General features: G+C 52.3%; 1 protein-coding gene across 1 annotated transcript in view; it reads left to right on the top strand.

Moving 5' to 3' along the window:
- CEP152 (centrosomal protein 152) overlaps positions 1-24,367 on the top strand; it is a 173,971-nt gene that overhangs the window by 41,635 nt on the left and 107,969 nt on the right. Inside the window, exons 12-14 of the mRNA XM_075345805.1 lie at positions 6,462-6,616; positions 16,845-17,052; positions 17,190-17,312. Coding sequence (XP_075201920.1) covers positions 6,462-6,616; positions 16,845-17,052; positions 17,190-17,312 — 486 coding nt within the window. The remainder of the gene's footprint in view (positions 1-6,461; positions 6,617-16,844; positions 17,053-17,189; positions 17,313-24,367) is intronic.

Raw genomic sequence — 24,367 nt, 5'->3', positions numbered from 1 at the left:
GAGTCCTTCAGGCGGCGGTTGCCCACCTGTAAGAGGGGGCCGTTTTCGGCTCTCATTATTGAGGTATTCTTTTACCCACCCAGGGACTGCTCTTGGACGTCCCAATTGTCTGGGTCTCCCAATGGAGCGACAAAGAAAAAGGGAATTTTGTTTACTTACCGTAAATTCCTTTTCTTCTAGCTCCTATTGGGAGACCCAGCACCCGCCCCTGTGCCCTTTGGGCTAGTTGTTCTTTTGTGTACACATGTTGTTCATGTTGAATTGTTCTTTTGGTTCATGGTCTTCAGTTCTCCGAACATCCTTCGGCTTGAATTTACCCTAGACCAATTTATACGTTTTCTCCTTCCTGCTTTTGCACCAAAACTGAGGAGCCCGTGGTCCACGGGAGGGTGTATAGGCAGAGGGGAGGCGTTACACTTTTCAGTGTAATACTTTGTGTGGCCTCCGGAGGCAAAAGCTATACACCCAATTGGCTGGGTCTCCCAATAGGAGCTAGAAGAAAAGGAATTTACGGTAAGTAAACAAAATTCCATTTTTTCTCAATATTCCGTTTAGTTGGGGTTTTTTTTTCACATTTTAAAGACTTATACAAAGTGAAAGCTTTTTTTTCTTTATCGTTCCATTGGGAGACCCAGACATTGGGTGTATAGCTTCTGCCTCCGGAGGACACACAAAGTACTACAGTAAAAAGTGTAGCTCCTCCCTCTGAGCATACACCCCCTGGAGAACTAGATCTAGCCAGTTCATTGCTTTGTGTTCAGGAGGCATACATCCAGACATGCATTCTCCTCTGATTTTTCATTTTTGGAAAGATTTTGAAGAAAAGCGGGTCCAGGTCTGGACCCCCGGCATGTCCCTTCTCACCACACTGTGTCGGCGGTGTTGTTAAGGTTGATTCCAAGGCTGGAGCCTTACATGCCGCGCTCCTTCACCATCCCTCGGGCTCTGGCTTGAAGTGGGAGCCAGCACGGTTCTCCATGCTTTGCAGGAGACCGGTCTCCATCCGCAGCCCTTCAGGATCCTGCTGGACGGAGCACTCATCCCCAGGGACATGGCCCTGCGTCTCAGCAAGCTAAGTACCTGAGACGTTTATGTTCTGGGGGTCCCTGTACTTTATTATGTGGGGAGAGTGTGCTGAGTGTTTTTTGTGACCTTTCCGGCGGGTTCTCTGGCTGTCGCCTGAGAACTGCGCCGATGGTGCCTGCGCGCCGGCCGCACCGCTCAAATTTAGGCCCCGGCTTCGCCGGAGGCCTACTTTCGGTTTCACTGCCCTCGCATGTCATTCATGCAGAGGGACAGTGTGGCTCCACCCAGCGGCCGTTCTGCACAGGGGAGAGACACTCCTCACTGAGTACATGTCTCCTCCCCTGTAAGTCTCTTTGGCCCTCCAGATCCCGCTCTCAGGGTTGGCCCCGCCCCCTCTCCTCGCTCCGGCGCCATTTTATCAGAGTTTTCTCTGCAATCGGCACTGGCTGCAGCATCCCTGCTGAGGTGCTTGGGGGTCCGGGCTTTGGGATCTGGAGGGCACACAACACCGCTCCAGCGGTCTGGTAAGCCACAACCTCTGGTTGTGGGCCTCTGTATATACTCTCTGGGGGTCACTCTGGCAAGAGCCCCCACTTCAGCAGCATGTCTCACACGAGGAGCAAGGCTCCAAAGCTATATTCAGTATGCACTGCATGTAAGCTCGTGCTGCCTGAACCGAGCACATATCCACATTGTGATGCCTGCTCTAACCAGACAATGCCTCAGCCTGGAATCGCACCCACAGTGGTCTCTCCGGCTGCTCCGGCTCCTGTGGCTGAACCCCCGGCTTGGGTAGAATCCTTCTCTAGGTCAATCTCCCAGTCTTTTGCCGACTCCATGGGACAGCTGTCCCGGACTTTGCTGAACATGCATCAGCCCCCTTCACAGGGTGCCTCTGCTGCTAGGGCTCTCTCAGCGGAGCTCACAGAGGATTCATCATCTGGTCCCAGACCCCGTCCTCCTAAAAGGAGACGCAGGGCTCCCTCTCCTTCTTCGTCCCGCGGCTCTGTTTCAGAAGCTGACTCGCCGGACGAGGAAGATGCCTTTACTGGGGGCTCGGAGGCTACCTCCATGTGCCCCATTGATCTGTCCGAAAGTGACTCAGATGTTAGTGATTTGATTGCGTCCATTAATTCTGTACTGGACCTCAATCCGCCAGTATCAGAGGAGCAACCCTCTCTGACAGAAAAGCACCAGTTTACCTTGCCTAAGAGGACAAGGAGTGTGTTCTTTAACCACTCCAGTTTTCAGGCCACTGTGACCAAGCCTAGGGCCTGTCCTGACAAACGCTTCCCAAAGCGTGGTTCTGATGACCGTTTTCCCTTTCCACCTGAGGTGGTCAAGGAGTGGGCTCATTCACCAAAGGTAGACCCCCTGGTGTCTAGACTCTCAGCCCGGACCGTTGTATCAGTGGCTGATGGCACCGCTCTTAAGGATTCCACTGACCGCCAGGTCGACCTTCTGGCCAAATCTGTATATGAGGCGGCAGGGGCCTCGTTCTCCCCATCTTTTGCAGCAGTGTGGGCTCTCAAAGCCATCTCTGCTTCTCTAGAGGAGATGCGTTCCCTCACCAGGGATTCTATGCCCGAAATGGTTGCCTTAACTTCCCAAGCTTCAGCTTTTTCATCCTATGCCATGTCTGCCATGCTAGAGGCTTCTCACCGCACTGCGGTGGCTTCGGCTAATTCCCTCGGTATCCGCAGGATCTTGTGGCTTCGAGAGTGGAAGGCAGATGCTTCTTCAAAGAAGTACCTTGCTGGGCTCCCTTTTGCTGGGTCCAGGCTATTCGGTGAACAACTGGATGAAATTATTAAGGAAGCTACTGGCGGGAAGAGTACTTCCATGCCACAAACTAAAACCAGGAAACCTGTCCAGGGTAGGAACCAGTCGAGGTTTCGTTCCTTTCGTTCCTCCAACTGGTCATCCTCTAAGCCCTCGGCCTCGTCCACTAACTCAGCCAAGGACCAAAAATCCAACTGGCGCACAAAGGCGTGTCCACAGAAGACCGCAGGAGCTGCTGCCACTAAGGCAGCCTCCTCTTGACTATCTGGCCGCGCCAGCAACGTCCTTAGTCGGTGGCAGGCTCTCCCACTTTGGCGACGTGTGGTTTCAACACAGTGGGTGCGGGATATCATCTCCCACGGCTACAGGATAGAATTCTCTTCCAGCCCGCCAAACAGATTTTTTCTGTCAACTCCCCCCTGCTCCAAGGCCGCCGCCTTCTCTCAGGCCGGCCGTGGCATCCTTGCAGGCCAACGGAGTAATTGTACCGGTTCCCGCCCGGGAACGGTTCAGAGGTTTCTACTCAAATCTCTTCCTAGTCCCCAAAAAGGACGGTTCCTTCTGGCCCATCCTGGATCTCAAGCTTCTCAACAAGCATATTCAGGTGCGGCATTTTCGCATGGAGTCTCAATGACCCAAGGAGATTTCCTGGCATCCATCGACATCAGAGATGCCTATCTGCATGTGCCAATTGCAGTTTCACACCAGCGTTGGCTACGTTTTGCAATCTGAGAGGAACATTTCCAATTCGTGGCTCTCCCCTTCGGGTTAGCCACGGCCCCTCGAGTATTCACCAAGGTCATGGCAGCAGTGATTGCGGTTCTGCACCTCCAGGGGTTGGCAGTGATTCCTTACCTGGACGACCTTCTAGTCAAGGCTTCATCCAGCGCAGACTGTCAGCGGAGTGTCTCGCTCACTCTCGCCAGTCTAGCCCAATTCGGGTGGCTTGTCAATCTGCCCAAATCCACTCGGACTCCGACCCAGAGGCTCACGTACCTAGGGATGCAGTTCGAGACTCTGCCGGCACTTGTGAAGCTGCCCTTATTCAAACAGCAGTCCCTCCATCTGGCGGTGCGCTCTCTGCTGAGGCCCCGCCGTCATTCCATCAGGCACCTAATGCAGGTGCTGGGTCAGATGGTGGCGTCAATGGAGGCTGTTCCCTTTGCCCAGTTCCATCTGCGTCCTCTGCAGCTGGACATGCTCCACTGTTGGGACAAGCGAACTTCCTCCTTGCACAGGCTAGTTGCTCTGTCGCCACAGACCAGGAGCTCTCTTCAGTGGTGGCTTCGGCCCCTCTCTCTGTCTCAGGGGCGCTCCTTCCTGGCCCCGTCCTGGGTGATTCTCACTGCGGATGCCAGTCTATCCGGCTGGGGAGCGGTATGTCTCCACCACCGAGCGCAGGGCACTTGGACTCCGTCCGAGTCAGCCCTTTCAATCAATGTGCTGGAAACCAGAGCTGTGCTTCTAGCTCTCCTAGCCTTTCACCACCTGTTGGCGGGCAAGCACATCCGAGTCAAGTCAGACAACGCGACAGCGGTTGCCTACATCACTCACCAAGGCGGGACACGCAGCCGCCTGGCAATGTTGGAGGTTCAACGCATCCTTCAATGGGCGGAGGTCTCCAAGTCCACCATATCCGCAGTCCACATCCCAGGCGTGGAAAACTGGGAAGCAGATTATCTCAGCCGTCAAACCGTGGACGGTGGCGAGTGGTCACTGCATCCGGCAGTGTTTCAGTCAATCTGCCGCAAGTGGGGCACTCCGGAAGTGGACCTAATGGCATCCCGTCACAACAACAAGGTTCCGGTTTACGTGGCTCGCTCCCACGATCCTCAGGCCTTTGCAGCGGACGCTCTGGTTCAAGATTGGTCCCAGTTTCGTCTGTCCTACGCGTTTCCCCCTCTAGCTCTCTTGCCCAGAGTTCTGCGCAAGATCAGAATGGAGGGCCGTCGGGTCATCCTCATTGCTCCGGACTAGCCCAGGCGAGCTTGGTACCCAGACCTGCTCCATCTGTCTGTAGAGGTGCCGTGGCATCTTCCGGACCGTCCAGACCTTCTCTCACAAGGTCCGTTTTTCCGCCAGAATTCTGCGGCTCTCAGATTGACGGCGTGGCTCTTGAGTCCTGGATCGTGACGACTTCTGGTATCCCTCCTGAAGTCATCTCCACTATGACTCGGGCTCGAAAGTCTTCCTCGGCCAAAATCTATCACAGGACCTGGAGAATTTTCCTGTCCTGGTGTCGCTCTTCCGGCCATGCTCCTTGGCCTTTTTCCTTGCCGATCCTTCTGTCCTTTCTACAGTCCGGTCTGCAGCTAGGACTATCCCTTAGTTCCCTCAAGGGACAAGTCTCGGCTCTGTCAGTGCTGTTCCAGCGGCGTATCGCCCGGCTGGCTCAGGTCCGCACCTTCATGCAGGGCGCGTCTCACATCATTCCGCCTTACCGGCGGGCCTTGGATCCCTGGGACCTCAATTTGGTCCTCACGGCCTTGCAGAAACCCCCCTTTGAGCCTCTTGGGGAGGTTTCTTTGTTTCGTCTTTCACAGAAAGTGGTCTTTCTAGTGGCCATAACTTCCCTCAGGAGAGTCTCTGATTTGGCTGCCCTCTCTTCGGAGTCACCTTTTTTGGTTTTTCATCAAGACAAGGTGGTTCTCCGTCCGACTCCGGACTTTCTCCCTAAGGTGGTTTCTCCTTTCCACCTTAACCAGGACATTTCCCTGCCTTCCTTTTGTCCGGCTCCTGTTCATCGCTTTGAAAAAGCGTTGCATACTCTGGATCTGGTGCGGGCGCTCCGGATATATGTGTCTCGCACCGCTGTTCTTAGGCGGTGCACCTCTCTTTTTGTGCTAACCACAGGTCGGCGTAAGGGCCTCTCGGCTTCTAAGCCGACCTTAGCTCGTTGGATTAGGTCGGCCATTTCCGATGCCTACCAGTGTACTCAGGTGCCTCCCCCGCCGGGGATCAAGGCACACTCGACCAGAGCTGTCGGTGCTTCTTGGGCTTTCAGGCACCAGGCTACGGCTCAGCAAGTCTGTCAGGCTGCCACTTGGACTAGCCTGCATACCTTTTCAAAGCACTACCAAGTGCATGCTCATGCTTCGGCAGATGCGAGCTTGGGCAGACGCATCCTTCAGGCGGCTGTCGCCCATTTGTGAAGTTAGGCTCTGCCTACTTCTCAGTTTTTCTGTTTATTCCCACCCATGGACTGCTTTGAGACGTCCCAATGTCTGGGTCTCCCATAGGAACGATAAAGAAAAAGAGAATTTTGTTTACTTACCGTAAATTCTTTTTCTTATAGTTCCGTATTGGGAGACCCAGCACCCTCCCTGTTGCCTGTTGGCAGTTTCTTGTTCCGCGTGTTATCACCGGCTGTTGTCGTGGACAGAGTCTCCGGTTGTTCCGGTTCTTGCTCTGTCTTTACTTGTGGGTGGCTATTCTCCTTCAGCTTTTGCACTAAACTGGCTAGATCTAGTTCTCCAGGGGGTGTATATGCTCAGAGGGAGGAGCTACACTTTTTAGTGTAGTACTTTGTGTGTCCTCCGGAGGCAGAAGCCATACACCCAATGTCTGGGTCTCCCAATACGGAACTATAAGAAAAAGAATTTACGGTAAGTAAACAAAATTCTCTTTTTTTTTTTGTTTTTATAATTATTTAGGCAGAAATAAATGAATTAAAAGAGCAAATCAACATGTACGAGTCTGCTGCCAAAATGGGAGTTTTCATCAATCGTGAAGAGGAACAAGAACTATCTGACTCTTACATGGATCTGGGCATTAGGAAGGTTAATTGGCAGAAATCCCAAATCAGCAGGTACTTTACTACGTTTACAACTGTTTAGTTTTTATGTATTCTTCCTACTGAGAATGCTCTCTGCAGATGACTGTCTAAAGTCACGTTGTGGGATACGTGAAAAACAAATCTTTAAAATCTTTTAAAAGAACTCTTTAAATGTTCATTCTCACTGTATAACTTTTAAAAGTTATATGCCTGAACAGAATGGTATAGCTGAAAGCCTTTTCACTAAAGGGTTGGTCCATCACTTAAAATATCCTTTCTAAATGTCTACCTTTGCACCCTAACCACTTTGGTAATTTATTATAAAATCACTTCACTTAGCTAATCCCTAAAATGTGTTTTTCTCTGACGCCTCATTGGGGGACACAGGACCATGGGTGTTATGCTGCTTATCCAAAGGAGGACACTAAGTAGATGCAAAGATGTTAGCTCCTCCCCTGCAGTATACACCCCCTGGCCCAGCCAGGCTACTTCAGTTTTAGCTTAGTGTCTATAGGAGGCACATCTCTGCAGACTACTGCAGCAAGAACTTTTTGTTTCTCCAGTCCCTTCCACGACAGCATAGGAGGTTGTCTCTCCACGCCCTAATTGGGACAGGAAGCACAAGAGAGGTTAAAAGGACCCTCCCACCTCCCATAGCCAGTGTCTTTCCTGTCCCCATGGGGCATGGAGAGGTTTTTGTTTTTCTCCTATACTGTGGTGGCCGGCGAACTGCAGTATGCATTTTTTTTTTTTTTTCCCCTACCTTAGCCGGGCAGTGTCGGTCGGGCCTTCGCCGCTCCTCCCATACTGTTCCCTCACCTTGTGGGGGACCGCCGCACCAGTCTTCCGGAGCTCCTCTGGGGCGATGTGGGCTGTGTAGCTCCCCGGCCGGCGTCCTCCCTGAGCCACCGGCCGCCTTCCGTATGCACGCTGCCGATGCGACCCGGAGGTGCTACCGCGGGCGGGACTTCCGGTTCTCGCGCTACCTGTGTGGGCACTTCCGGTCGCGGAGGCAGCGTGAGAGACACGCCGTCGCTTCCACTGCCTGTCATGGACCAGATGCGGGAGGCGGGGAACGTCACCAGTCGCTGGGGGGGCAGGCCTTTTCCACAGGAAGGCTGCCCTGAAGGCATCAGAACCACGGTAAGGATTCTTCGGTGTGCACTGCCATGTCTTCCTCTGCTTCTGCAGAGCCCAGCGTTCCCCCTGCTACAGTAAGTGGCTGAGGGGCGGTCCCTTATGCCTGTTTTCAGGCTGATATTGTTGGCTCCTTCGGGTCTGTGGTTTCCAGGAGGATGAGCCTGCTGGAATATGTGTCAAGTCTGACAAGTGTGTTGGCAAGACTGAGAGAAACTTTGCCAGCAGTGTACGTATGTCCCTTCCATGGTCTAGTGGTAAGCTGATGACCTTGGGTGTGTGAGCTTGGGAGTTTGAATCCCAGTGGACGCTCCTGGATATTTGCTGTGTCATGGTCCCATGGGCTAGCTGCCTGGTCTCTGATGATGCCTCTCTGTTTCCATTGAATGGAGAGGGCAGGCATCGTGTGTATAGATTGTTAGGGCTGAACAACCGTCCCTTGTAGCGAGCTGCGGTCCATGATGATACAGGAGATTCAGGCCTCACTAGCGTCCCTCCCTGCTGCTGACCCTTCTGCCACAAAAAAGAGAACTCCAGTCATCTGATCATGAGGATGCCCTGATTCCGCCTCGGATGGTCCCGATAAAGGTTTTTCCTCCGGGAGGCCTGACCGGTCTTTCCTTTTTCCCTCAGACGATTGGGGAATCTTAATGGAGCAGTTAGGAGCACTATGGGGTTGGAGGATGAGTAGGTCCTCCCCTCCGTTCAGGGTGAAATGTTCGCGACCTGTCCATGCTAATGTTCTGGATTTTCTCTCAGGAATGGGATTTCCCTGAGAAGCAATTCCGGAGTGTCCCCTGACACAGATTCCCCTGGAGAGTTCTCGGTGTACAGGTGGCCAAGGTCGCTAAGCAAATAGCGCTCCCCTTTGCGGCCGTTTCCCAGCTTAGGGATCTGATAGATTGGAAGGTCGAGAGCCTCATGAAGAAGTCCTGGGAGGCTTCGTCTTCTCCCATTCGGGCCCATATTGCCTCCGCTTATGTCTCCCTGTCCCTCCTTCGGAGGCGCGACCAGTTGAGGCTCATATTCCTTTGGTACTCCTAGGGATGAGTTACTGGAATCCCTTCCCTTACTTAGGAAGGCTACTAGTTTTGGCGGATACCTCTGTGAAGTCGGTCCGCCAGGACCTCAGTCTTGTTCTAACTCGGACAGACGAGCTCTAGGCTTAAGGCTTGGAGTGGGGACTCTACTTCCACACTGAGGCTTGCTCCCTTCCGTTTAAGGGGGACTTAGTGTTGGGCCTGCCTTGGATGACATTCTGGACAAGGCGACTGATCGTCAGGCCTGCCGGATCCGACACCCTCCAGGCAACGGTCCTTTCGTCCCTCGATGCCTCGGGCCTCCCAGCCCAAGGGGAAAGGAGAGTCTGGCCGTTGGAGCTACCCTTAGGGTAGGGGGAGTAATATTCTCATCCCTTCCCATCCACAACGTCCTCAGCATGACAAACAGTGAGTCGGCTCGGGTGGGGGGACGGCTCTCTGCCTTTCTTCCCCAGTGGCGGACCTTCACCGCCTGCCCATGGGTCCTACAAGCTCGTCTCAGAGGGTCTATTGGTAGAATTCATCCCCCCTCCCTCCACCAGGCCTCCGAGTCACAGCCCTGTCATCACAGGGTTCTCAGGATCTCCTGTGCTCGATGATTCGGGAGTTAATACATTCGGGGGTCGTTTCCTCAGTCCCGAGTCAGGAAGTAGGGGTAGGTCACTACTCCGTCTCTTCCTTGTCAAAACACCATCTGGAGACGTCCGGATTATCATCAATCTGAAGCGTCTCAAACCAGCGGGTCAGATACCGACGTTTCGAGAATGGAGTCTGTGAAATCTGTTGTTCCACTAATCGGTCTGCACCACCAGATGGCCTCAATAGACCTGAGGGACGCCTAGTTCCATGTGCCCTTCCATCCTTGTCACAGGCAGTACCTCAAATTTGCGGTTCTGCACGGAGGGAACATGCTTCATTTCCAATTACACGTACTTCCCTTCGGGTTCTCCTCGGCTCCAAGAATCTTTTCAAAGATCATGGCTGAGGTGGTCGCCTTCCTACGATTGCAAGGTTGGACTCCGACAGACAAGCATCCTTTCCCCAGAGGATCACAGGTTGACGCTACTGGCCAAAATCTCGACGCTTCACAGACAAGCGCGCCCGACCCTTCGAGGCGCTATGTCGGCCCTGGGTTCTAGGACGTCCTGCATTCCCTCAGTCTTGTGGGCTCCGGCCCACTCTCGTTGTCTACAGGATCGTATCCTGGTTCATTGGGTCAGACTCCCTTCCTCCCTGAACACCCGGTTTCGCCTCTCGGCAACCGTCTCCTCGTCCCTTCTCTGGTGGCTGTGTCCCAACAACCTGATGGTAGGGGTTGCCTGGACCCGGTCACCCCTGGTTACACTGACATCCGATGCCAGCCAGAGAGGCTGGGGGGCTATGGTGGCAAACTCTCCGTTTCGGGGGTCTGGAGCCCTTATGTCAGCACCCAGTCCTCCAACTACCGGGAACTCAGGGCGGTCAGAGAAGCCCTCCTCGCTGCTCAGGATCTCGTCCAGGACACTCACGTCCTAGTCTACTCGGACAATGTCGCCACAGTGGCACATCTCCGCCATCAGGGCAGTACAAGCTCAGGCCCCCTGAAGTCCGTGTCCTCCCGGATCTTCCACTGGGCAGAACAGTCCCTGCTATCCCTTTCTGCATTCCATCTAAAGGGATCCCTAAACCTTCAAGCAGACTTCCTGAGTCATCAGGATGTTCACCCAGGGGAGTGGAGTCTGGACCAAGCGGTGTTCTGCTCTCTGGTGGCAAGGTGGGGTACTCCAGAGGTAGACCTCTTTGCTTCAGCAGGAAATCGCAAGGTCGCAACATTTTTCTCCCTGAACCCTTGGGACAACGCGTTGGCGGTGAACGCCTTCTGCCACAATTGGTCCTTTTGCCTCGCCTACGCGTTACCGCCTATTCCTCTTCTCGCACGAACCCTGAGGAAGATCAGGGACGACGGAGCCACGACTATCCTGGTAGCTCCTCTGTGGCCAAGGCGGAGTTGGTACAGCCTGATCCTGACTCTCAGAATCGACGGACCGGTCCTCCTGGGTTCAGACCCCATTTTACGGTCTCAGGATCCGATATTCCATCCGGACCCCCAGAAACTCAAGTTGGCTGCCTGGCTTCTGAGGCCCGGGCACTGAAGGCCCAAGGACTTTCTGACAAGGTCGTGGCTACTCTACAGAAGAACCGTAAACCAGTGACTAATAGTATTTACAATAAAATCTAGATGAGATTTTCCTTCTGGTGTGGTTCTCTGCCTCCTGACCCGCTCCGGCCTAACATTGCACAGATTCTCGACTTCCTCCAGAGTGGATTGGACTTAGGCCTTCGGCCCAGCACCCTGAAGGTGCAGATCTCGGCACTCAGTGTAGTCTTTGACACGGCTCTGGCAGATCGTCGCTGGATCCGCCTTTTCATGGTGTCCGCTAGTAGGCTCTGTCCACGGCAGAGGATCCTGACACCTTGCTGGGATCTCAATGTGGTCCTTACCGGACTCTGTCGCCCTTTGCGCCTCTGTCCTCCTGTAGCATCCGTTCTCTCTCTCACAAGACTGCTTTTCTCATGGCTATTACGTCCGCTCGGAGAGTCTGGGAACTTCAGGCATTATCCATCCGGGAGCCTTACCTGACCGTCAGAGATGACAGCATTGTCTTTCAGCTGGACCCTTCCTTCCTTCCCAAGGTGGTTTCAGATTTTCACCGTTCTCAGTCCATCGTCCTGCCTTCCTTCTGTCAGCATTCTCGGACTCCGGCGAAGGAAGTGTTCCATTCTTTGGACGTTCGTCGGACGGTGTTGCGCTACCTAGATATTACTGCACCTTGGCGTATTGATCATAACTTATTTATACAGCCCTTTGGTCAAAATAAGGGCAGGAAGGTGGCTAAGAGTATTGTTGCTAACTGGATTGTGCGGGCCATTGGAGAAGCCTACCTCGCTCAGCATCTGTCTCCGCCTACCGGATTTACGGCGCACTCCACCAGGGCTACCTCTGTCTCCTAGGCTGAACGGGCAGGGGCTTCTCCTGAGCAGATCTGCAAGGCAGCTACGTGGTCTTCCCTCCATACTTTCACGAAGCATTATCATTTGGATCTGGATTCCAACAAGGATTTGGCGTTTGGCAGGAAAGTCCTGCAGGCTGTGCCCCCCCCCCCCCCCCTAGGTATCAATTTGTTGGTATTCCTCCTATGCTGTCGTGGAAGGGACTGGAGAAATAAGAATTATTCTTACCGTTAATTCGGTTTCTAGGACCTTCCACGACAGCACGTAATTCCCTCCCATATCCTCGATGTTCCTGGATCTGTTGCACTACTCATATGGTATGGGTTCTTTGTAAGACACTGGCTATGGGAGGTGGGAGGGTCCTTTTAACCTCTCTTGTGCTTCCTGTCCCAATTGGGGCGTGGAGAGACAACCTCCTATGCTGTTGTGGAAGATCCTAGAAACCGAATTAACGGTAAGAATAATTCTTATTTTTAGAGGGCGACTGTTTCCTCCGGGGACCGATTTCCCAAAACCATCAACAGGCGGGAACTTGGAGTGTCGCCTCCCCGTACCCCCTCCTGCGACGCTGGATCCTGGGCTGTTATTCACTGGACGACGGGTCTCACAGGCACCGATTTTCCAGAGCAGATGAAAAACTTCCTCAGTCCCTCTGGCAGGCTCTCAGTTGATACACACTTTGTGACCGGGACAGCAGGCGTCAGAATCTCCACACTGGCTCCCTGATAGGTCACACTGACTGGATGCAGATGGGCTGATTGCAGACTCCTGCACAGCATTACACCTGTGGCGGGGGGAGGTGACAGCTCCCAGGACTCAGTGCACCCGCAGCTGCGGTTCACTGATAGTTTTTTTTTTTTCTGTCCACCATTGTTGTGCGGGGCTGGAGGGGGGAAGGGAAGACCCTTCCCACCATTTTCTTTATATTATATTTTCTCATGCCTTCTTGTCAGAGCTAAGCCTCGTCCCCTCCGACACTCTAAGCCACGCCCCCTCACGAAAGTGCGTGTACCTCTCCTCACATAGTAGCCCTGCAGAGCATTGCTCCCTCTTGTTGTGATCACAGCCTGTGGCCGTCTCTCAGAGCTGGCTTCCTCCTTCCCACAGAAACTGGGACACAGGAGGGGGGGGGCATCAGCGTTCTGGGTGAGTTATATCCTCACTTGCACATTAGCTCTGCAGAGCATTGCTCCCTCATTACAATCAGAGTTTGTGACTCATCAGCCAGGGGTTGCAGTCACATGTTTTATGCCCTGCACAACTACAACAACAACTATAAGACTTTTTTTAATGTATCCTGCCACGCTGAGCTACTAGGGGATGATAGCACCTCTTCCTTCTGTGAGTCCGGTTCCCCTGCAGCTTGCCCCCGCAACCGCTGCCAGCCCAGAGACTACGGCTACCAGTCCCCCGGAATGGGCACAGTGCCTTGCTTGGATGACCTCCTCTTCAAGGGCTCAACCAGCGTGCAGATCTCTGTGGGCACCCTATCCCACTTAGGGCGGCTTCTGACTCCAGTCAAATCATCCCCGGTCCTGTCAAATCCGTCACCTCCCTGGGCGTGTCCCTGGACACCCTTCGGGGCTTAATATTTCTCCCTCAAGACAAGGCGACCGCTCTACAACAAGCGGTACACTGCCTTCTACATGCTCCTCTCGCTCCATACGATTTCAGTATGAGTGCTAGGTAGGATAGCGGCGGCTATAGAGGCAGTGCTGCTCGCTTAGCCACACCACCGCCCACTGCAGCTTGCACTTCTAGCTGCCTGGGACAAGAGCCCCTTTTCCTTGGACGAACTTTTCACCTGACACCTTCAGTCAGGTATGCGCTTTGCTGGTGGCTTCAGTCCTCTTCCATATTGAGAGGGAGTTTTTCTCCCCCAAGTGGACTGGCTACTCCTGACCACGGACGCTAGCCTGTTAGTCTGGGGAGCAGCGCACTGGCTCCACACTGCTTGGGGACGTTGGACGCCCCAGGAGTCTTCCCTTCCCAGAAATCATCCTGAAAATCAGTGCGATCTTTCTCGCGCTCAGGTCATTCCCCTCTTCTGCTAGCAGGTCGTTTGATTCGGATCCAATTGGACAATGCAGATGTGGCCTAGGTCAATCGGTAGGGAGGTACCAGCAGCAAGACAGCTTATCTCGAGCTCCTCAGGATCCTCACCTGGGCCGAATCGACGGGGGTCTGTGTTTTCAGCGTTACACATACCGGGAGTAGAGAACTGGGCGTCGGACCTTCTAAGTCGCCAAGGCCTGGCCGCCGGAGAGTGGTTTCTCCACCCAGAAGTGTTCCCACACATCTGCACTCGCTGGGGTACACCAGACGTGGATCTAATGGCCTCAAGGTTGAACGCAAAGGTACCTGCCTTCTTAGCCAGGTCACGTTATCCACAGTCCATCAGCGCGGATGCTCTAGTCCCCTGAAGTCGCTTCCGTCTACCTTACATGTTTTTCGCCTCTGCCCCTGCTGCCCCGAGTAATCAGGAAGATCAAGGCAGAAGGAGTCCCGGTGATACTAATAGCACCGGACTAGCCCAGATGCGCCTGGTATGCCGAATTAGTACAATTGCTCATGGCGCCTCGTAAGCATCCCAGACCTACTGACCCAAGGGCCCATTTCCCATCAGAACTCCAGAGCCCTGAAGCTGATGGCCTGGCCATTGAGACCTGGACTTTAACAAGAGCGAGATTCTCTCCCGTGGTCATCTCCACCATGTACAGTGCCCGAAAGCCGGCCTTCATCCCGTATTTACCACCATACGTGGAAAACTTTCCTTTCCCAGTGCAGGGAATCTAATGTCCAACCTATGCCTCTGGCGATCCCGAGAATTCTTGGTGTTTTTTTTTTTTTTTTTTTGTTTTTTTTTTTGCAGTCTGGTTGCAAAAGGGGTTGGCCCTCAGCTCCCTTAAGGGGCAGGTTTCATCTCTCTCAATATTCTATCAATACCGCCTAGCTTGCAATCCGCAAGTCAGACTTTCCTCAAGCGCTTTTCCCATCTAGTTCCCCCGTACAAACGGTCGCTGGACCCATGGGACCTCAATCTCGTTTTGGACGCTATCCAGAGGTCCCCCTTTGAACCTCTTAAGGAATCTTCTCTTGCTCTTCTATCCTGGAAGCTAACATTTTTAGTGGCGATTACTTCCATCAGACAAGTTTCAGAACTGGCAGCACTCTCTTGCCGCGAACCCTTTCTGATCTTTCATCAGGACAAGGTGGTTCTATGCCCTGTTCCGGATTTTCTTCCTAAGGTTACTTCCCCGTTTCATATGAATGAGGACATTGTTCTGCCTTTCTTTTTGTTCACACCCAGTCCATAGGGTGTAAAGGTTCCTATATTCGCTAGACCTTGAGGGCTCTCAGATATTACGTACCCAGGACAGCCCCTTTAGGAACATGGACTCCTTGTTCGTCATTCCTGAAATGCCTAAGAAAGGAGAGGCAGCTTCATAGGCAACGCTGGCTCGCTGGATTCGCTCTGCGATCCAGGAGGTCTACCACTTGAAACTCAAGCCCATTCCTAGTGGGCTGCGGACTTATTCCACGCGAGCAGTTGGCGCCTCTTGGGCATCAGGCTTCAGTGGAACAGGGGTGTAAGGCTGCGACCTGGTCTTGCCTAATACTGTTTCAAAGCATTACCAAGTCCATACCCAGGCTGAGGCGAACCTAGGTAGGAAAATTCTGCAAACGATAGCCAGGAGCGCCTACTGAGATAGGTGCTCCTCTATCTGAGACTGGTTCCTAGTCCTTGGGTTGCGTTGTTTGTTTACCCACCCAGGGACTGCTTTAGGACGTCCCATGGTCCTGTGTCCCCCAATGAGGCGTCAGAGAAAAACGGATTTTTGTGTACTCACCGTAAAATCGTTTTCTCTTAGCCATCATTGGGGGACACAGCACCCTTCCTGTTGCCCTCTTGGGCCTTAGCTTTTTTTTTTTTCTCTCTCGGTACTTTTTTGTTATGAGTATTCACTCGTTTTTTGTTACTTGTTCTCCTACTGCTTGTGTACTAAAACTGAAGTAGCCTGGCTGGGCCAAGGGGTGTATACTGCAGGGGAGGAGCTAACATCTTTGCATCTACTTAGGCTGCTTATCCATAGGAGGACACTAACACCCATGGTCCTGTGTCCCCCAATGATGGCTAAGAGAAAACGATTTTATGGTGAGTACACAAAAATCCGTTTTTTTTTTGTTTGTTTTTTTTTATATATAGCACTTACTGTAACATTTCTTTTGAGAGGTGTCTCAAATGTGAATGTCACAGGAGGCTGAGGATGCACTTTATCCCCGCAACGTCTATTGCTCCTCCTGGAACAGGACATCACCAGTGGGTGGCGCTGCAGTTAGTTACTACAGTTTCTTGCATTGCTGCTCTCTGAAAACATCTTGAATCCATACTGATAGACGCTGTGTGAGATGTAAGTGCAGTGCCGGCACTCTGCTTTATCTCTGCTGCCAGCATAGTTTCTAACTGAAAGAAAACATAGTGAGTGGGCAGAGATTGAAGACGTTAGTGACAGTGCTGGTGTCATTAGCCAGTATCTATCAAAATGTCTTCAGAGGGTGGTGATGCAGTAAACTCTACTAAGTAACTTCAGCACCTATCTCTGGTGATGTCCTGTTGTAGGATGGGTGATAAACACTGCGGGGAGTGAGTGCAGCCACAGCCTCCTGTGACGTCATGTTGAGACACCTCTCAAATGAAACATCGCAAAAAGTGCAGCAAAAAAAGAACACCACATTTAGATATTAGCTAGATAGGGAGTAGTGTAAGGTATTGTGTAATAAAGCAAATGACAAAAGTGGTTAGGGTGTAAGGATAGATATTTACGTCCTGGTTACTGGAAATTGAACAAGATTGGAATATAACATTTCTTTCACGATTGTTGATGCATACCATGGACAAGCCATAATTTAGACTTTGATGGGACTGAAAATAGTTTTTGGTCCTACTGGTCAGGGCTGCTTCCACTTTTGGTGCACATATTTAGAAATGAATCTCCTATTCTACACATGATTTGTGTGTTTTCCAGCAGTGCTTATATTATGTTTTCCAGTTTTGTTTTTTTTTCATTAATTTTTATATTATACACATACAGGGGAATGCATACTGGTGTTAAGAAAGACCTTTCATCCGATCAGATTGTTACAGAACTGAAGACCGAGCTTGAACGCTGCTTGAACAGTAATAAAACAAAACGGCAGCAGATTGTTCAGCTGCAATCAGATCTGAAAGGATATCAAGCAAAAACTGAGGAACTGAAAAAGCTACTCGAAAGTGCTGAAAAAGAGGCCAAGGAATGCAAGGTGACTGTCTCTTCATAGTGTATGATGCATCTCCAGATGAGTACTTTGTATGTTACACTGCACTGTACACTATTATGTTGACAGCAGTGCAGGACCTTCTTTTGATCGCACTTTTTTTTTTTTTTTTTGATTGCTAGTCCAATTCAAGTAATTGTGTTAGTCGTTTGGAATCTTCATCTTTATGTAGTCGAGGAGCTGAAACAGATCAGGAGATTCAAAGACTTCAAGTGGAAAAGCAACAGATGCATCAAGAAATCGAGGTTGAATATCATGGAGCAGATGTAGATTTGTGTAGTTTAAAGGGGCCCTGGGAGATTATAATGTATTTGCATTAACTTTACATAAAATACTATGACATAATTGCCACTTAATGTGCTTTCTCGATCTCTAGATTGGAGGACACGGGAAACCATGGGTGTATGCTGCTGCCACAAGGAGGCTGACAGTAGGAAAGAAAAAAGTTAGTTCCTCCTCAGTATACACACCCACAAACTGGAGCCAGGGTGATCGGTTTTAGTTTAGCGTCACACTGGGCTGCATTCAGCCCCATTTCTACCATAAGTTAATAGTTTGTTGGTTTATATAAATTTCCCTTTTTTCTTTCAGATACAGCTTGTGATTGGGCAACAGAGTGGAGTTGTCACTCTGTCATCCCGCCTAGAGACCGAGAGAACTGTTTTGGGTTGGATCACTACTGTTAAGAGATTGTTGAGAAGTCAGTGTGGGAGTAATAACTACAACACCAATTTGGCGAACGGCAAATAGACCCCCTAACTAAAGACTTATCCCTGATGACGCCGATGTGGTGAAACGTGTTGGAGAGGCGTTTGAATCGTTTAATATGCTAGTGCATGATTTTCTTGTGATATGTCACTGCATTAAGTGTTTTTTAACCATTTAGTGTGCTTAAGTTTTACCTCAATACTTATTTCATCTAATACTAAAAGTTCTATTTTAGTTACTCTTTAGTTTGGGGGTATATTTGCCGTTTGGCAATTTAGAATTGCATCACTACTGTTGACACTCTGGTTGGGCAGGACCTTAATCATGCCCCCCCTCCCCAACACATCAAGAGTGCTTTGTGGCTCCCCAGTGGTCGGTCCTTGCACCATCCCCTGCCCTCTCGCCTTCCAGAGCCTGATGTGCAGGGAGGGAAGACTGACAAGTACTAGCCAGTAGACAGCACTCAGGATGTTGGATGACAGTCTTCCATACTCAAGCTGCAAAGAAGGATTCAGGATCTTTAGGGCTGGTACCACTCTTTCCCTAGGTCCCAGGTAGTTAGGGGGCTTCCAATCTAAAAAAGAAACCTTGAAGAGAGTAAGGTCTTAGCAGTGCTCCCTCGATTCCACCCATCTCTTGGCCTTTTATTGCTTTATTTTCACTGTTTTAGGGCCTTTGCCTCTGCTTCCACACTGCCCTGGTTCTCTTCATCGGCCACACTCCCAAATGTAGTCCTCGGCAACCTGGCCAATCGCACACGGTGGCTCTCCCAAACCACCCTGCCGGCTATCCTCAACTTATCGGGCTGCTCGCTGTGCAGGAACTGTCTGTCACCTGTGTGGGAACCCTGCTCACGCTTCTAGCATAGTTTCATCTTTCTTCCTTCCTCCGGCTCCATTTTCCTACATGCTGGGTCTTCCCTCTCATGGCTCCCTTAGAACCACAGCCCGCAACCAAGGACTCTGTACGGGGAGGCAAGCCTATCCCCAGTTCTCTCTCTTCCCCAGGCCATTGCCCCTCTGTTTTCACAGTTTTCCATACAGCCCCAAACTACCCGCAAATAATGTGTTCGGTCACTCTATTCAACTCATATTTCACGTGAGTATAATACCTTCAGATTATTTACTGCTGTTCTCTCGCATCTAACTTGGGGGAATCCCTGCAGCTGGTTCAGGACTACTTACCTTCCCTCTCGGGCCGCTACTTTGCTCAGATTTGTGTCAATCCATTCATGGCGCCCAGACCTAGAGTACAGCTGACGCATGTACCTATGCAGACAATTGCCTGGTGCCCTGTCCACTATTTAGTGTGTCAGACTCATCATCTATCTGCTACCACTTAGATGACAGAAGCAGTGGTTTTTGAGCTCTGCTCACTATCCAGTGAGTCAGACCCTCCATCTGACAAGTACCTCATACCTGATCTCAGCAGCGATCAAAGGGTTCTGTCCTCTATCCAGTCAGTTAGGCCCAATAGCGACCACATAGCTACTATGTTCCAAATAGTTAATCACAGCAGCAGGGTTCCAGTGCTCTGTCTACAATCCATTGAGTCACTCTCCATCTACCATGAACCACATAAATGACTTTATCAGCAGTACAGGGGCTCTGTCCACCATCTTATCAGTCAGGCTCACTATCCTCCTCAAATTACATGACTTTTCACAGCAGCGGTCCACCTGTTCTGTTCACTATCCAGTAAGTCAGAACCACCATCTACCATGATCCTCATGACTGATCGTAGCAGCAGTCCAAGGGCTCTGTCTAGTATCCAGTGAGTCAGAACCACCATCTACCACTATCCATATGACCGACTGCAACAGCGGTCCAAGTTATCTGTCCACTATGCAGTGAGTTAGACCCACTATCTACCTTGGTCCATATGGCTGATCGCATCACTGTCCCAGTGACCTCAGACATGAATACTGAGGTAATGACATTGCCTTTTAGTCAGCACTCACCGCTTCTTTCTTACAGAGATAGGAGCACAGCGTGTCCTTGGCCAGCTACATAAAAGTACAAGAGTCTCTTCAGCACAGTAACAAGTTCCTGAACTTCATTGAAGCAAGTTTATTTCTCGTGCAAGAATCTGTATCCTTTTCTTTGTCGCTCCATTGGGAGACCCAGACAATTGGGTGTATAGCTTCTGCCTCCGGAGGCCACACAAAGTATTACACTTTAAAAAGTGTAACCCCTCCCCTCTGCCTATACACTTTCCCGTGGATCACGGGCTCCTCAGTTTTATGCTTTGTGTGGAAGGAGGCACACATCCACTCATGCATTCTCATATTAGTTATGTCGGATGGAAGAAAAGAGGGCCTATAACAGGGCCCCCGGCATGTTCCCTTCTCACCCCACTACGTCGGCGGTGTTGTTAAGGTTGAGGTACCCATTGCGGGTACAAAGGCCGGAGCCTCATGCCGTCTCCTTCACCATCCCTTAGCGGCTCTGGGAGAAGTGGGATCCTGAGCGGTCATCCATTTACTGGGACCGTGCTCCCTCCGCAGCCCCTGTGGGAATCTGCCGGACCGGAGTCTATTCAACCTCAGGGACCGGGCCCTGCAACTCAAAGGTACTCTGTGTCCCCATTGGGGACTGTGCAGGGAGCGCACCTTCTTCCCGGACGCTGCGGCAGCTGCTGAATTGAGAAGGCCGGCGGACTTCCGCGCCGACCGTGCCTGCTTGTCGGGCGCGGTCTCAAATTTAGTCCCCGGCTTCATTGCGGCCTAGTAGCAAAACTCCCGGGCCTGTCTGTCAGGGGTAAGGGCGGGACTGCCGACCTGACGTCGGATGTGAGGGCCGGAGCATCCTGTATGTTTCCTCCCCCCTCACTGATCACTGTGGGGACCCCAGATTCCCGCACTTTCCTGGCGCCGCCCACGGCTCCACTCCTCCCCTGAGAGCTCCGGCAGCCATTTTTTGGCATTCTGCCGGTGGAGGATTCTCAGTGAACAGCTCTGCAGCTCCGGGGGACCTAAGGCAGGGAATCTGGAGGACACACACTCCACTTGTTAGCGGTCGGTAAGCCACACCGGTCACCCGGTGCTGGTCCCCCTAGGGTGCCGGAATAGATACGTATTTATATATATATTTCTGTTCGGTCGGGCTGTATACCCTTTTTCTTTGTCGCTCCATTGGGAGACCCAGACAATTGGGGTGTATAGCTTCTGCCTCCGGAGGCCACACAAAGTATTACACTTTAAAAAGTGTAACCCCTCCCCTCTGCCTATACACCCTCCCGTGCATCACGGGCTCCTCAGTTTTATGCTTTGTGTGGAAGGAGGCACACATCCACTCATGCATTCTCATTTTAGTTATATCGGTTGGAAGAAAAGTGGGCCCCCGGCATGTTCCCTTCTCACCTCACTACGTCGGCGGTGCTGTTAAGGTTGAGGTACCCATTGCGGGTACAAAGGCCGGAGCCTCATGCCGTTTTTCCTTCACCATCCCTTAGCGGCTCTGGGAGAAGTGGGATCCTGAGCGGTCATCCATTTACTGGGACCGTGCTCCCTCCGCAGCCCCTGTGGGAATCTGCTGGACAGGAGTCTATTCATCCTCAGGGACCGGGCCCTGCATCTCTAAGGTACTCTGTGTCCCCATGGGGGCTGTGCATGGAGCGCCTTCATCCCGGACGCTGCAGCAGCTGCTGATTTGTGAAGGCCGGCGGACTTCCGCGCCGACCGCGCCTGCTTGTCGGCCGCGGTCTTAAATTTAGTCCCCGGCTTCATTGCGGCCTAGTAGCAAAACTCCCGCCCCCGGGCCTGTCTGTCAGGGGTAAGGGCGGGACTGCCGACCTGACGTCGGATGTGAGGGCCGGAGCATCCTGTATGTTTCTTCCCCCCTCACTGATCACTGTGGGGACCCCAGATTCCCGCACTTTTCTAGCCCCGCCCACGGCTCCACTCCTCCCCAGAGAGCTCCGGCAGACATTTTTTTGGCATTCTGCCGGTGGAGGATTTCCAGGAAAGAGCACTGCAACTCTGGGAGACCTAAGGCAGGGAATCTGGAGGACACACGCTCCGCTTTTTAGCGGTCGGTAAGCCACACCGGTCACCCGGTGCTGGTCCCCTTAGGGTGCCGGAATAGATATATATATATATATATATAATTTCTGTTCGGTCTGGCTATATACCTTTTCCCATATACCCTCAGTGATCACTCTCCTAGGAGACAACAGCATGTCGTCCACAAGGAGCAAGGGTGCCAAGGCACAGGGTTATTTTGCGACCTGTACCTCTTGTGCGGCTATGTTACCTGCGGGTTCCACCTACCCTCACTGTGAGCAATGCTCGACCCCTGTTTTGCCTGCTCAGCCGGAGCCTCGGTCACTAGTGGGCCCCTCGGCTCAGGTAGACCCCCCCTGCTCCCCCTGTCCAGGCGGCAGGGACAGAGTTTGCCGTTTTTGCTGAGAAACTCTGAGTCACTTTCACAATCCATGGCTCAGTCTATGGACAAATGGTCTGCCAAGCTGCTTGAAGCTTTGCAGTCCAGACCGGTCCTTACACAGGCCCCGGGCCCTGTTGGATCGTCGCCTCCAGGCCCCTCTCTGTCCGCGCCGCAGCGCGCTCCCAGGGGGGGCCCTAGGTCTCACGTGGAGGACTCCTGCCCGGACCACAGTCCCAGACCGGCTAAGCGGGCTCGCTGGGAATCTTCCCCGACTTCTTCACGCTGCTCGGGTTCCCAGCTTGAGGACTCTCTGGAGGACGAGGCGGACGTCGCAGCTCAGGGCTCTGACCCTGACGTTGCTCTCAATCTTGATACACCTGAAGGGGACGCCATAGTAAATGACCTTATCTCGTCCATCAACCAGGTGTTAGATCTATCTCCCCCGCCGCCACCTGTAGAGGAGTCGACTTCTCAGCAGGAGAAACACCAGTTTCGGTTCCCTAAACTTACACGGAGTGCGTTTTTCGATCACTCTAACTTCAGAGATGCTGTCCAGAAGCCCAGAGCGGTTCCGGACAAGCGCTTTACTAAGCGCCTTACTGACACACGTTACCCCTTCCCCTCTGGCGTAGTTAAGGGTTGGGCTCAATGTCCCAAGGTGGATCCTCCAGTCTCTAGATTGGCGGCTAGATCTGTGGTATTGGTTGCAGATGGCTCATCGCTAAAAGATGCCACTGACAGGCAGATAGAGCTCCTGGTGAAATCCATCTATGAAGCCACGGGCGCGTCTTTTGCCCCGGCTTTTGCAGCCGTGTGGGCACTCCAAGCTATCTCAGCTTGTCTGGCTGAGATTAATGCGGTCACACGTAATTCTGCTCCGCAGGTTGCGTCTTTGACTTCTCAGGCGTCAGCTTTTTCTTCCTACGCCATGAACGCATTTCTAGACTCTGCTAGCCGTACAGCGGTGGCATCCGCTAATTCTGTGGCAGTCCGCAGGGCCATGTGGCTGCGCGAATGGAAGGCAGACTCGGCTTCCAAGAGGTTCTTAACCGGTTTGCCGTTTTCTGGCGACCGATTGTTTGGCGAACGATTGGATGAGATTATTAAGGAATCCAAGGGAAAGGACTCCTCCTTACCCCAATCCAAACCTAAGAGACCTCAGCAACGGAAAATACAATCGAGGTTTCGGTCCTTTCGTCCCTCCGCCAAGCCCCAATCCTCTTCGTCCAGCAGGCCGGAGAAAGGCCAGAGAAACTCCTATGCGTGGCGGGCTAAGCCACGCCCCCAAAAACTCGCCGGAGGCAATGCCTCCAAGGCGGCCTCTTCATGACTCTCGGCATCCCCGAACCGCATCCTCGGTCGGTGGCAGGCTCTCCCGCTTTTGCGACGCCTGGTGGCCACATGTTCAAGACCGATGGGTGAGAGACATTCTGTCTTACGGTTACAGGATAGAGTTCAGCTCTCGTCCCCCGACTCGTTTCTTCAGAACCTCTCTGCCCCCCGTGCGGGCCGATGCACTTTTTCAGGCGGTGGACGCTCTGAAGTCAGAAGGAGTTGTGATCCCTGTTCCCCCCCCAGGAACATGGTCGCGGCTTTTACTCCAACTTGTTCGTGGTGCCAAAGAAGGACGGTTCGTTCCGTCCCGTTCTGGACCTCAAACTACTCAACAGACATGTGAGCACCAGACGGTTTCGGATGGAATCTCTCCGCTCGGTCATCGCATCGATGTCACAAGGAGACTTCCTAGCATCGATCGACATCAAGGATGCTTATCTCCATGTGCCGATCGCACCCGAACATCAACGCTTTTTGCGTTTCGCCATCGGGGACGAACACCTTCAGTTCGTGGCATTGCCTTTCGGCCTGGCGTCAGCCCCACGGGTGTTCACCAAGGTCATGGCATCTGTTTTGGCGGTCCTACACTCTCAGGGCCACTCGGTGATTCCCTACTTAGACGATCTTCTGGTCAGGGCACCCTCTCAGATGGCGTGTCAAAACAGCCTTTCCGTCGCTCTGGCGACTCTCCAGCAGTTCGGGTGGATCATCAACTTCCCAAAATCCAAGTTGACACCGACCCAATCACTGACTTACCTCGGGATGGAGTTTCATACACAGTCAGCGGTAGTCATGCTACCGCTGGACAAACAGCTTTCTCTGCAGGCAGGGGTGCAATCTCTTCTTCGGGGTCAGTCACACCCCTTGAGGTG

The sequence above is a fragment of the Anomaloglossus baeobatrachus genome, chromosome 4, assembly GCF_048569485.1.
Source record: "Anomaloglossus baeobatrachus isolate aAnoBae1 chromosome 4, aAnoBae1.hap1, whole genome shotgun sequence".
Classification (NCBI taxonomy): Eukaryota; Metazoa; Chordata; class Amphibia; order Anura; family Aromobatidae; genus Anomaloglossus; species Anomaloglossus baeobatrachus.
This window is presented reverse-complemented; position numbering and strand designations above follow the sequence as displayed.